Source organism: Eleginops maclovinus, chromosome 12 (assembly GCF_036324505.1).
Source record: "Eleginops maclovinus isolate JMC-PN-2008 ecotype Puerto Natales chromosome 12, JC_Emac_rtc_rv5, whole genome shotgun sequence".
Lineage (NCBI taxonomy): Eukaryota > Metazoa > Chordata > Actinopteri > Perciformes > Eleginopidae > Eleginops > Eleginops maclovinus.
In genome coordinates, this window is record NC_086360.1 from 26685152 (window position 1) to 26697608 (window position 12457).

Sequence of the window (12457 nt, forward strand, 5' to 3'; positions counted from 1 at the left end):
ATGATTCAGGACCTCAGTTAAGGATCTACGCAGTCTGTTTTCAGCAGAATTGGAAATACAAATGCAAAGAAAGGGGACATCATTTCCTTTTGCAGGTGACATTTCAGTGAACACACTTTCCAAAAATACCCCCGCACACATTTTATGAGATAAGAAAATTCCAATTATGTTGTAAAATGTTCAGGATAAAGCGTAGAAATGTCATACATCTATTACTGCCACATCTCCTCGTCGATTCAAAATGTCAACAATTGATGAGACATTCGTGTGCAATTGTGGCGTTTAGCATTCATGGCCAGAACAACATGTTATGACCTTTGGCCACCAAATTGTAATCGGTTCATCCCGGAGTACAAGTGGATGTTTGTGCAGAATGTAATGAAATTCCCTGCAGGCGTTCCTGAGAATGGGACGGACAGACATGAACACAATTACTACGGTCATGGCCTAACAAATGCACTTCACAAGCTACAGTATAATATGCCATGAAGAAAGACACTGAAAAGTCTTTAAAATAAATGAAATTCAAGGTAAAGATTGTCATTGTCGTTGTGAAATATGCGTTGTTTAGTATGTCATAAAAATGTCGAGTATTTAAGGTTTTTAAGTCATAAAAAGGCATACATATGAAGTCCTAGTATAATATGTCATATAAAAGTAATGCTATTGAATGCCATGGAAACAGTTCTAACACAGCGTGCTGATCAAATATTCATTAAACAAGTCTAAGTCTAGACAGTCCAGTGTTGGTAGGTTACTAAGTATTCCAGTACTGCACTTAAGTAGAATGTTGAGGTACTTGTACTTTGCTTGAGTATTTCCCTTTGATGTTAGTTTGTACTTTTACCTTTAGTTGCTAGGCAGATTAGGATTAATGAAGGTAAATATAATCTCCCTTAAATCAGACTTTAGTTCACCTGCAGTAAATCCAGCAGCTACCCTGCAGTATACAAAGCCATTAGAACTAGCTGCACCTTTACCAGCTCTGAGAACACTTTAATGATCAATCATTATAAAACATATCAGAGATATTATTCTGAAATGGACCAATCAGACAATGACTACTTTTACTGTCGCTACTTTAAGTACATTTAGAGGAGAGTACTTTCTACTTTCACTGGAGGAACATTTAGAATACTTTTACTGTGACAGAGTATTCCTACACTCTGGTACTTCTACTTTACTCAAGTACAAGACCTGAGTACTTCTACTTTACTCAAGTACAAGATCTGAGTACTTCTACTTTACTCAAGAACAACATCTGAGTACTTCTACTTTACTCAAGTACAAGACCTGAGTACTTCTACTTTACTCAAGTACAAGATCTGAGTACTTCTACTTTACTCAAGTACAAGATCTGAGTACTTCTACTTTTACTCAAGTACAAGATCTGAGTACTTCTACTTTACTCAAGTACAAGATCTGAGTACTTCTACTTTTACTCAAGTACAAGATCTGAGTACTTCTACTTTAACTCAAGTACAAGACCTGAGTACTTCTACTTTTACTCAAGTATAAGATCTGAGTACTTCTACTTTTACTCAAGAACAAGATCTGAGTACTTCTACTTTACTCAAGTACAAGATCTGAGTACTTCTACTTTTACTCAAGAACAAGATCTGAGTACTTCTACTTTTACTCAAGAACAAGATCTGAGTACTTCTACTTTATAAAGTATAAGTATAGCTTGTGGTGGATGAGGCTTTGTGGGATTTGACAGATTTTAAAGACCTCTCTCACTTCCTGTCGCCTCGCTGACCGTGTGCTCTGAAACGTGTTCTGTGAACTTCGAACACCAGATTCTGAGAAGTTCCTCCTTCAGGCGGAGTGGAGGTTTGTGCCAGATGTTACGAAATTCCTACAAACATTTCTGAGATGTTGTGTTTCGTTGGTATCCCAAAGAAAAGGAGACACATACAACTTCAAGTGGTGTCATTACATCCACAATGCTGAAAGGTCCTAATAGCATGTACAGTAGCATCTCAAAGTACAACATATAATATATTGTGCCAAAAATTACAAATAAGTTGTAGTATAGTCTGTCATTGTGACTGTCATAGTATAGTATGCCATAAGGACGTCACATAAGTGTCCCATAAAATGTCACATAATAATATAATGTGCCATAAAAAATGACAAAAAAAGTAACATTATATAAAATGTCAGTAAACATACAGAAAGTGAGTGAGTGTAGCATGGAATTGAAAAGTCATCATATATAATGTCAGTGTAGTGTGGGATCATTAAAAGATCATAGTAAAGTATTTCGTAAAAGAAAGGTCTTCATACGTCATACTTTGCATTAAAATGCACAAAGAAAAGTCTAAATGAGGTGTTTGAATGTCATTATGTAGAAAGGTACATTTCATAGTATTGCAATAGTATAGGTTGCCTTAAAAGAGTCATAACAATGTAAAATACAACATAAAGTAAGAAGTGTCATTATGGACCACAATTGGCTTTTCAATTACGAAATCCTGCTCGTTCCTACACGTCCTAAACTCACCTTCAGCATATTAAACATCATGCCGAGGAAAGCTCAATAACGAAAGCCAGTTGACAGCTATATCAGTCTTTTATTGAGTTAGGATAAACAGGCAAATAATATAATATCCATATCAAATACAACTTTAGCATTTCTAATACAAAGAACAGGGTGAAGGAGCTTCCACCAAAGCGCACACACTCTCCTCAATGTGCCTAACGCTACTCTGAAGTGATTGAACTAGAACGTGATTATTAAATAGTGCATTGCATCAGAAGGGACCCTCACAGGAGCCCGGGTACACCGATGCCTGTTCAGTGATGAGGTAGAGTGAACCCTGCCTCCACACCGCAGAGCAGAACGCTGCAGGCTTTTGCACACCAGAGTGAGTAAATATTTGCCTCAGTGTACAACATGCCCCCCCCCTCCTCCAGGGAGGCTGCTCCTCCAAAGCCTCTTTATTACCACTTCCTGATTGGAGCGGCTCGGGACTGTTGTTGGCTTAGGGTGCCCGGATCCCCCGGTATAGGGAATAATTAAACTTCAGCCACTCTTCTGTCGGGGCGATCGAGCGGGGCTTGTGCTGAGGAGCTGAGCCGCTGAGGAATGCCAGTGTGGACCCACCGTGACCGAGGGGGGGCAGAAAAAACAAGAAGAAGAACCTAAAGCACCTTGCTAAACAGGAAAGTGCCCGACATGCATTCCCAGAACAATACTGCATCCATATTCACTCTGGCTAATATAACATATAGTAGATACTCAAAAACGCACATTATTTATACTAAACTATTCAAGATACTCTTAAAAAAAGGTCGCATTTCTCTTATTCTGGAACAAAACCCTACATATGATCAGATATAATGATCCAGAAGCTGGAAGACGGTTGAATTAAATGATTTCTGGTTCATTTTGTATGATAGAAGTTATGTGCAAATGTCCTCACAGTTGTACAATATACACACATTTAGAAAACATATTTAGTGCAGGTTCTCCTAAATCAACTTAAGGCCTGCTTTTAACATTTTCTACACACCAAAAGTGGTGCTAAATAAAGGAACATGTCCAAATTACAACTTCATCCTCATATTCCAACATGTACAAGGCCTCTTGAAACTACTGTCCCGATGATCCTGTGTATCTAGGCAGAAAGAAAAGTAAAAAACACAGTAGACATTAAACTAGACACTTGTAGTCATAAAGAGAGGTGATCAGATTCAACACTGACCATTAAACACGGTTTACCTGGAGTTAAAGAGGCCCTGTCTTTAAGGTGTTTTCCCTTTCCTGTAGATGGTTCTATAGATTTGAGTGCATGTAAATGTTCTGCAAAGGCTACAATCCCTATGTTCTCTCACACACGCCTCCATTGGACTCCTTTGTTTACTTTCTGAACACAGTGACACCACGTGTGGTTCTATTGGCACTCCAACACATTGTACATGATAGGCTAGGATCACACATCAGGGCAGACTGGGCTCTGGTTTATGACAGAGGGTGAAAAGAGGTGCTGCTTTTCAACAATACACGAAACAAATTACAAATATGAAACCAAAGAAATAAGCATAATAGGGCCCCTTTAAAAACAACCACACAGCAGCTTTATGAACCTGAGAGAAAATCTAGAAATCTGAATAAACGTCTTTCTAAATTCTTGCAAGGTGAGCTAGAAACATCGATAATTGAAACACAAATGACAACTGTTGTGTTTGTATTGGCACGATTCTGCAGTAAAACCCTCCTCTACCTCTCAAAGCAACGCCCCCCCCCCCCCTGCCCCTATTGAGTTTCCTGGAATGCAACCACCTATGAGAAACTGCATTTCATCACAGCTTAGCTCTTACTACGACGCTGGGAGAAAGCGTCCCCTTCTACACTACATTAATCACCTTGGAGATGATTATCCAGAGCAAAGCATACAAAGGACAGCGTTACAACACATTGATCCCCTTCTCAATCCTCTACAAATATCCCATGGGATTATAAATCTAGTCTAGTATGTATGCGACGTGGCTTTTTGCCCTAGTCTGGGAACACGGTAAAGCCTGGCTGAACAGGAGAAGTCCCTCAGAGGTGAGAATATCACTCAAAACTTGCCTCAAATGCTAAAACGATCTTCAGCATTATATAGGAAGCCCTGGATTCTTAACTCAGCATGCTAAAGACTTAAAAAATATATCACAATTGAGAAAAAAAAGGGGTTTTAAGCCTCGAGGAGACATTACATGTGCGTGCATACAGTAAATGGCCTTATTCCACACAGATTGCCTCACTCGCTCTTAAACTGAGAAACAGTTTGACACAAAGGCTGGAGAACATAACAGGAAACAACAAATAAATTAGTCTAACAGACGGAGGTTAATTGAAGATGCATCCTCCACATGTATAAGTGATCTATAAATGGAGGCTGGTGTAAAATGCACTGGAAAGCAGTTCTAGTAAACATTAATGTCATGGTGCAAAGAAATTATCCCACACCGGTTTATAATCGGATACTGATTGTAATTTGTGCATTAGGTTATTATTGCATAATATCTGGAAGGCAGATGGCTAAAATGAAGATTCAAAATAAACGTCTATGAGATGCTCCGTTATCTACATTTGACACTCGAGATGGAGGAGTAGACCGCTCCGCTGCTTCAGCTCTTGAAACGAGTCTGCTCACATATGTGGTTGAATTTCCTGGAAGAGAGTAAAACATAATTTTGTGTTTTTAAAAGACAGAAAACGCATTTTGTGGAGGTTTTAAAACAGCAGCCTTGAGAGAATTACAGGACCAAGTTTATACGAGAACTCCCTCTAGTGGTCAGATGAGTGAACTACACCAGGTGGCTGTCACCCAGAATTTACCATCAGTTTTCAGCCTGAACTATTCCGGACGTACCTGTACCTAAAATAAATGTGTTTTTAAATGAATGATGTCCATCCTATCCCGCTGGTTTCAGAACCAGGTGTTGCTTTTCATAATAAATATCCAAAAGTCTCAGAAAGATCATAAAAGTAACTAAGATGGCGTAAATACTTTGCTTTAGGGTTACAATTTCCAACCACTCCTTTCCTTTTTAATGCAAAACAGTTTCTTAGGAAAACGTATTTTTATTATCTGTATATCTTTGACCGACTTCCACAACTTATTTTCTTATATTGTTTATGTTCGCACCAGCAGACAACAAATCAAATCCCTTGTATGTGTAAAAACACCTGGCAATAAAACGTATTCTGATTCTAAATAAGCAGGTTAAGTGTGTCCCCTTTACAAATGTGTCATTGCTTAATACATTAAATATCTAATAACATTTATAATGTCAGAAGTAAGAACAAACACGTTGTTACTTATTAAGATTCAGATGCCCTGCATGCGTTTGATAAGTGCATGCAGGATAAACCAACTACAAAGTGGGATTGTGCTGCTTACTGTACAGAATTAGGCTTCTGATTACACATCGTATAGTAGAGTCAGGATAAAGAGAGTTCATTCAAAGGCAATATGCTGGAAAAATCATGCAAAACATTCTCAAAGTTGCAGAGAGGACTGGTCATAATAGAGGAAACTGCACTTCCCAAAGTAACCACTACACGGTGTCTGAGACTTAATGTGGTTCACACTTACGTTGCGTGGTGCGCCTTCACCTGCGTGCGACAGTTGCGTCCCCAGTAACAATCGGGGCGAGATGTAACAGCAGCTGCAGAAGAAGATCAGATACAGTTATTCCCTGGGTATTTATACTAGTCAGACTTTCTGAAAAGCTTAAATGTCTTATATATAAATGATTGTCTGACCTGGCAGTTCAGGTGCTGGGATGTTCTGTCTGAACTTGTAGGCCAGCTCCTTGAAGGACCGCAGACCGCAGCAGTAGCACAGGGTGGCGTTTGGAGAGATGCGACAGTCTGACAGAGTCAAGAAGGAGAGGATATTACATCTCTGTCTCTTTATACTACACTAAAGGTGCGTTGGGATCTGATGCTCACCTGACAGATAGTAGTTCCCCTGCTGTAAGGCCTGCAGAGACTCCTGCAGCACATCTCTCCATGACTTCCCCCTGGAGGTCAGGTAGTTCTGATGAGAGGATGGAAACACAGACAAAAGCATGTTAATATAATATGCAACACCGGGTGTAGACATGCATTTGAAGCATCTATCCTGGGACGGTTTGCAGGTATAAACTTAAGCGATAAATTGACATTTCGTATTCGGGAGAGTTTATTTATCTTTGAGTCACAAAAGCTGATTCTTGGAGCACTAGAAATGAACACCCAGATAATAAATAGCAAGTTCTACACTCCTGCCCTTGCAAATAAGGATTGTATTTTACTCAAAACAACCCAGGGATAGTTTTTGTTGGCCGATCTGACCGGTACAGATCCTCTCTTACGTGCAGGATCTCTGACTCGTAGTTGTTGTTGTTCAGCACACCGTCCAGACATTTGTCAGTCAGATTGAGTTCTGGGGGATGAAAAATGGTGGATGAGAACTGGGAAACATTAAGCAAACTACAAGACATAAAATAGCAGAACAATGACATATCTAAGAGCTAAACTACTGTCATAAGTTTGAATTGTCTGACGAAAAAGCTTCACTTGGTAGGCTAAGACGGATACTCATTATTTCCCAAAATATGTAGAGCCTGATGTTCATTGTGATTCAATAATATTCTTTTCTGGTCTCAAAACTTAATTCTAAAGCAACATTTCAAACAGTAAAACTGAGACAAATGTATATTGTGTGATTTTGGGCCATTGGATATTAGTTTTAGTCATCAGCCCCCCCCTCCCCCCGAGGCTGTGTATCTGACACAGAAACGTACCACTGAAGCGGGCCAGACAGCCCTGACAGCCGATCCTCTGGCAGCCCCAGTACATGTGACAGAAGGGCCGCTGACACAGCACACCTGCAACACACAGCATCACGCATTCAGCTCAGCGAGGGGTAATGAGGGTTTGTGCAACAACACGTCCATACAGGTGAGAGACAGGCAGGGTTTCATTCTAACCATCTGCTGCTTTCTTTTAAACAGAAATGCAGAACACAATGGGACGACATTACTCCTCATTTCCAGTCTTTCCTCTTTCTTGTATGCAGTACATTTTCCCCAGATTGTGGAGGTCTTTTTACCCACAAGTATAAGCATTTCAAAAACACAGATGTCTTCCTTTCTAATTATTCCTCCAGGATGAAACCACTGGAGTCACTGGGATCTTTATAGCGTAATATGCCCTCCTTCATTGCAGTGACACTCACACTGTTGTGCGAGGCGCTGCTCACTGTTCGGGTCGGCCCGTCTGTCCGGCATCGGCTCCAGGCAGCAGGTGCAGATGAGGTGGCAGCCGTGGGGGGGGCAGCAGTACTCCTGAGGGGCTGCAGAGCGGACAGGAGCAGAAACAACGTACAGATGTGAATGGAGGGTCTTTTTCGCCTCTGATGTAGGATGGAAGAAGGATTTTTAATTCTGATTCTGCCTCGACGTTTGAGGTTTATTTAAATATTATTATTATTTTAAATAAATATTGTTTCCATTCTTAAATGTAAAAAAATATATACATTTTAAAGTATTCTGACTGATTAAAGTAATAGTATAGTAATTCAAACATAATTCTGCACTAAGTGAAAAGCTACTGATCTTCACACTGATAATCACCTGGGGGGGTGTCAGAGGAGGTTGAAGGCTGGTCCACAGCGGGTTTTGCAGCCCCTTCCTCAGCTTCTGCTGGTTGTTTCTGTGGAGGGGTTAGAGCTGCAGGAGCAGCTGGCAGTACAGGGAGCCAGTAGTTGGAGCCTGAAGCAAACAGCACCTGAGAGACCTCCACGCTGTAGCCCGGACACTGCCGGCACATCACCAGAGGCTGACTGCTGACACACAGACCAAAACAAATCACATGGAGATCTTAGACAAAGGTTAGTGTTTAGTTTTTAAATCATTCTCCATGCACAGAGAATAAAAATGTACCTGCATAACATTGTTTCCCATGTTTTGCTACTCGTCTACATGAAAACTCTGAGCAAAACTAATCTACAATAAAGTCCAAAGACCAGATCCAGAATCTGACTTTCACACAGTTTTCTTACGTTTAAAAACAAGCAGATGTTACCTGATGTCTGAGGAGTCACTGTCGTTGTCGGAGAGCTCAAAGAGGTAATCCGAGCTGCCCTCCTCGTCGGAGAACGAGCGCTCCACTTTGGGCTGCAGCATGTCCTGAGTGATCTTGTTACGGCCGCCCATGCTCTTCAGGTCCTCCTCACTGCGGCACTTCTCTGTGGGACGGACACGAGGACACAGTCAGTGTGCATGAAGCACTTTTCATGTATAATATTACGGAAATTGTACAAGGTAAGCATGTCAGCTCTGATAGAAACGACTCAATTCTGCAGCACTACTTACAACCATTTCAATTAAAGGGTATTGATATGGTGGCTTTTTCAATTAACAGATGATGAAACGGTGCAATCAAATGGGCTTTAATGTGCCAACCTGGGTGCTGGATGAGGTAGGCCTCCACCAGGTTGTTGAGGACGTGGTTTTTGCGAATCCTCTCCACGGGGCAGCGGCAGGTGGGGCAGAGAGAGGAGCGCTCCATCCAGCCCGAGTAGCAGGCAGCACAGAACACATGCATGCACGGCTGCAAACTGAAGCACAGCGAGAGGACGTAAACACACTGTGGGTAATTGCTGCTTGTGTGCAAAGTGACTTTCAAGACCACATCTGGGTCCCTGAGGTCTTACCTGACACAGTCATGCAGCAGGTCCCGGCAGATGACACACGTCAGGCTCTCCTCCATCTTGTCCGTCTTGGTCTCTTCCATCGGTGCTTTGGACAGAACACTGGGCTTAGTTGAAGCGACCACTTCTGTACTGGAGGTGTGTGGCAAATCATAATCTCTATCTGTGAACACAAAGCCGTTTATTACTAGGAGGCTGGGTTTGTTGTTTGGATTGGTTTAGAAACACTTTCCAGGCGAGGCTTGAGGTTGAAAAGAAGAGGAGAAGATGTGAGGGTTGGAACAGCAAGTAAAGCTCGGAAGAAATAGAAAGCCAGGTTTGATTTGTACAAGAAAATGATGCAAGGTTGAAGGTCTTTGGAGCACCGAGGAATACTTCAGACAGGTAAAGCTAATTACACCGGTCAGAGGCAGAGGTGAGGAATCAAGTCCAATAACTAACCATGTTCAGTTTTCCTCCTCTTGCTTTCTGGCTCCATGTCGTCTATGCCTTCCTCCTGTGGTGGAGCAGCTTCAGCAGCCTGGCCTGATGAGATAAAGGAACAACAGGCACGGGTTAAAACACTTTCAATAGCGTACATCTGGAAGCAACTGGTGCAAAAACAGGGCAACTTTTGGAGTGTGTTTTGAGTTTGAGAGAGGACAACTACTCTGATTATATTGAAAGTACATTCACCACGACACTGATGTTAGCTCAATTACTCACAGTCATTTCACGGGTAATTAGTTCGAGATGCTTTTCCCGAACATCGAGTGAATTATAGAACAACCTTCTAAGTGTTTAGGGGTTAGGAAAGTGGCGGGTGGGGACGAGAGAAACAAGGCAATGCACTTTTCTGTATGAGTGATACAGTTTCTTTCAAAGACTGTGATGAGAGGGTTCGTTTGCCACAGCTCTGCCTCACTTCCGTTTCCTTCAAAGAGGCCCTGTCATGCTTTGTTTGGTGTTTTCCCTTTCCTGTAGTGTGTTATATAGGTTTCAGTGCATGTCAATGGTCTGCAAAGGCTAAAATCCATGTGCAGAGGGATTGCTCGAGCTAGATTCTAGCAGCTAACGTGGCAAGAACAGCAACAATGCTAACAGAGCTAACAGTGTTACCCCTCATTAATGCTGCTTAAGTGGCGACCCTACCAGAGGCGGGACAGGCTGCTGTTGCCACGGGAACAGACGCGGCGGGGCTCCTGATGCAGAAGTGTGAAGAGGAGGTGGAGGGCCGAGGTTCCTCCTGAGCTGGAGCCTTAGTGAGCATCACAGGCTCCACAGAGATAGGCATCTCTGAGGGGGGGACCTGAGCAGGACTGTGGGCGGATCGCTCCATGTCTGAGGTTTAGAAACAGGGCGGGGGGGTTTTAGCAGTGAGTCACAAGTTCAAAAGGTCTATTAAAAGTGCAAAAACAGAGGTGACTTACCGTAACTATGGTGGGAAATAGCTTCTTCCGTTTTGATTGAGTGGTAAACGTAGGCAATGTCTGCAGGGAGAAATATTTAGTTACAGCAGCTTGTAAAAAAGGCGTTACACGTAAAAAATCTACTTTAAAAACAGCAAATATTTACATTTTAACACATCTTTACAGTACACAACATATGAAATACTATATAATAGACAAACCGTTTACTACTAAAGAAAGTATAAACATACAACATATAAAGTGTGTAAAGGAGTTGCCGTTTTTACATTTAAATGAAGCTCATTGGAAGTTCTTTCAACAGCAGCTTTATTCCAGCAGCTATTGCACAAATTAACAAATCACAGGAGCGTCACACAGATGTGTATTTGTTTATGTATTAATTTTGAATGTCCATGTTTGTACTAGTGTTTATGTTTCTAAATGACTTCAGATTTGACGGAGCAGGTTGTACTTTTATTAGAGATGTGTCTGCGTTTGTGTCCCTTGTGTTTTTATCTGCAGACTACGGGTACAAATAAAGAACCTGACACCTGAAACATACGGTGTACTACTCAAAGAAACTAACTGATCTGTTAGATTCTGATTAATCAGAAGATATGTCTTATTTCTATACATCCCTTTAATGACAGATGTTAAGGATCTGGACACTTGTTTGTATTGTTATGCATATATATATATACACACACCGCCATCAGAGGCATTTATTTAAATCCAGAGACAGATTCAGTCTTGTTTTGAAACAAAATGTTGATCTAAAAATCACAATGAAACAGATCCCTTTTGACTGAAACACTAATTCACCCCGCAGCTGCATTAATCAGCTCATCACGGGCGTTCTCTTTTAACCAATCACATTCCACCACAATGTCCAGGAGCCAATCAGCGTGCTGTAGGCAAACTCTAAAACTGTTCTCCTCTCTCCTGCAGTCAGCCTCCTCCCCATCCACCTCCATTCATCTCACCCAGTGCCAAGCTAACCCAAAGACTTCTTCCCACCTCCTCATCAAATCCAGATCTTCATCATCACCAGCAGCGTCTAGACCCCGGTGGGGGGTTTTTCTATTATACTCTGCACTTCCCCCCTTAAGATATACGATATCAGGATCGGTGTCTAATCCCCAAAGACTATTAACATCTCTACCATATGGCACATGTGTCAATAAAGGTTCTTCAAACTAAAAATGAAGTCTCTCCCGACTGAGTGGAGTCCGGTTCAAAGAAAAAAGACAAACTATGAAGCTGAGAGGTTTTCCTTTTTCATGCATGGCTAACAACGTGAACTACTCACTTTGTTCTGGCTCACTCTTCCTGTACACAAAGTAGATGACGTCGCCGTTCTGCAGCATGTGAGTTTGCTTCTTGACCAGTTTGGACATGTTGATCACCGTGCCGTTAGTGCTGCGGACAAACAGGCGAGAGGAGTCAAAGGTTTAGTGTTTTTCACTTTGAAAAGCTCTACATATACAAGCATTGCTTTGCTTTTCAAACACATTTAATTTGTGTTTTTGTTTCCTCTTAATTTCTCGTACCTCATGTCTTCCAGCCACACCTGCCCTGAGCTTTCATCTTGCACAATCTTGCAGTGCTCGCCTGAGACCAGTTTGTTGGCTGGGAAGGACAGATAACATCCTGGCAACAACAAAAAAGGAAACAGCACGATTAAAACGTAATAAAAACAGATTCATTTTGCCATCTAGGACAGAACTACTCAATGAATGTTTAATCTTTTAAGTGCCTTTAAATGTACGAGTATTATAAGTGAGATTCTTCTGAGTATTCCAACTTATTTACGTTATTCTGGCTGCTCGATATCCTTAAATAAACTCCTTGAAAAGTCAACCTTATAGCACC

General features: G+C 41.5%; 1 protein-coding gene across 2 annotated transcripts in view; it reads right to left on the reverse strand.

Moving 5' to 3' along the window:
* Positions 1-2556: 2556 nt before the first annotated feature.
* Positions 2557-12457, reverse strand: part of chfr (checkpoint with forkhead and ring finger domains, E3 ubiquitin protein ligase) — an 11937-nt gene continuing 2036 nt past the window's right edge. Inside the window, exons 3-18 of one of the 2 annotated variants that reach the window (XM_063897897.1) lie at positions 12136-12235; positions 11895-12004; positions 10607-10666; positions 10329-10517; positions 9639-9722; positions 9201-9360; positions 8950-9104; positions 8570-8732; positions 8119-8327; positions 7722-7838; positions 7288-7371; positions 6856-6926; positions 6452-6539; positions 6263-6370; positions 6093-6165; positions 2557-5164 (exon numbers count right to left, since the gene is read on the reverse strand). In XM_063897897.1, coding sequence (XP_063753967.1) covers positions 5122-5164; positions 6093-6165; positions 6263-6370; positions 6452-6539; positions 6856-6926; positions 7288-7371; positions 7722-7838; positions 8119-8327; positions 8570-8732; positions 8950-9104; positions 9201-9360; positions 9639-9722; positions 10329-10517; positions 10607-10666; positions 11895-12004; positions 12136-12235 — 1814 coding nt within the window. In that variant the 3' untranslated portion in view covers positions 2557-5121. Of the gene's footprint in view, positions 5165-6092; positions 6166-6262; positions 6371-6451; positions 6540-6855; positions 6927-7287; positions 7372-7721; positions 7839-8118; positions 8331-8569; positions 8733-8949; positions 9105-9200; positions 9361-9638; positions 9723-10328; positions 10518-10606; positions 10667-11894; positions 12005-12135; positions 12236-12457 lie in introns of both variants that reach the window. The other variant, XM_063897896.1, reaches the window with a different exon arrangement.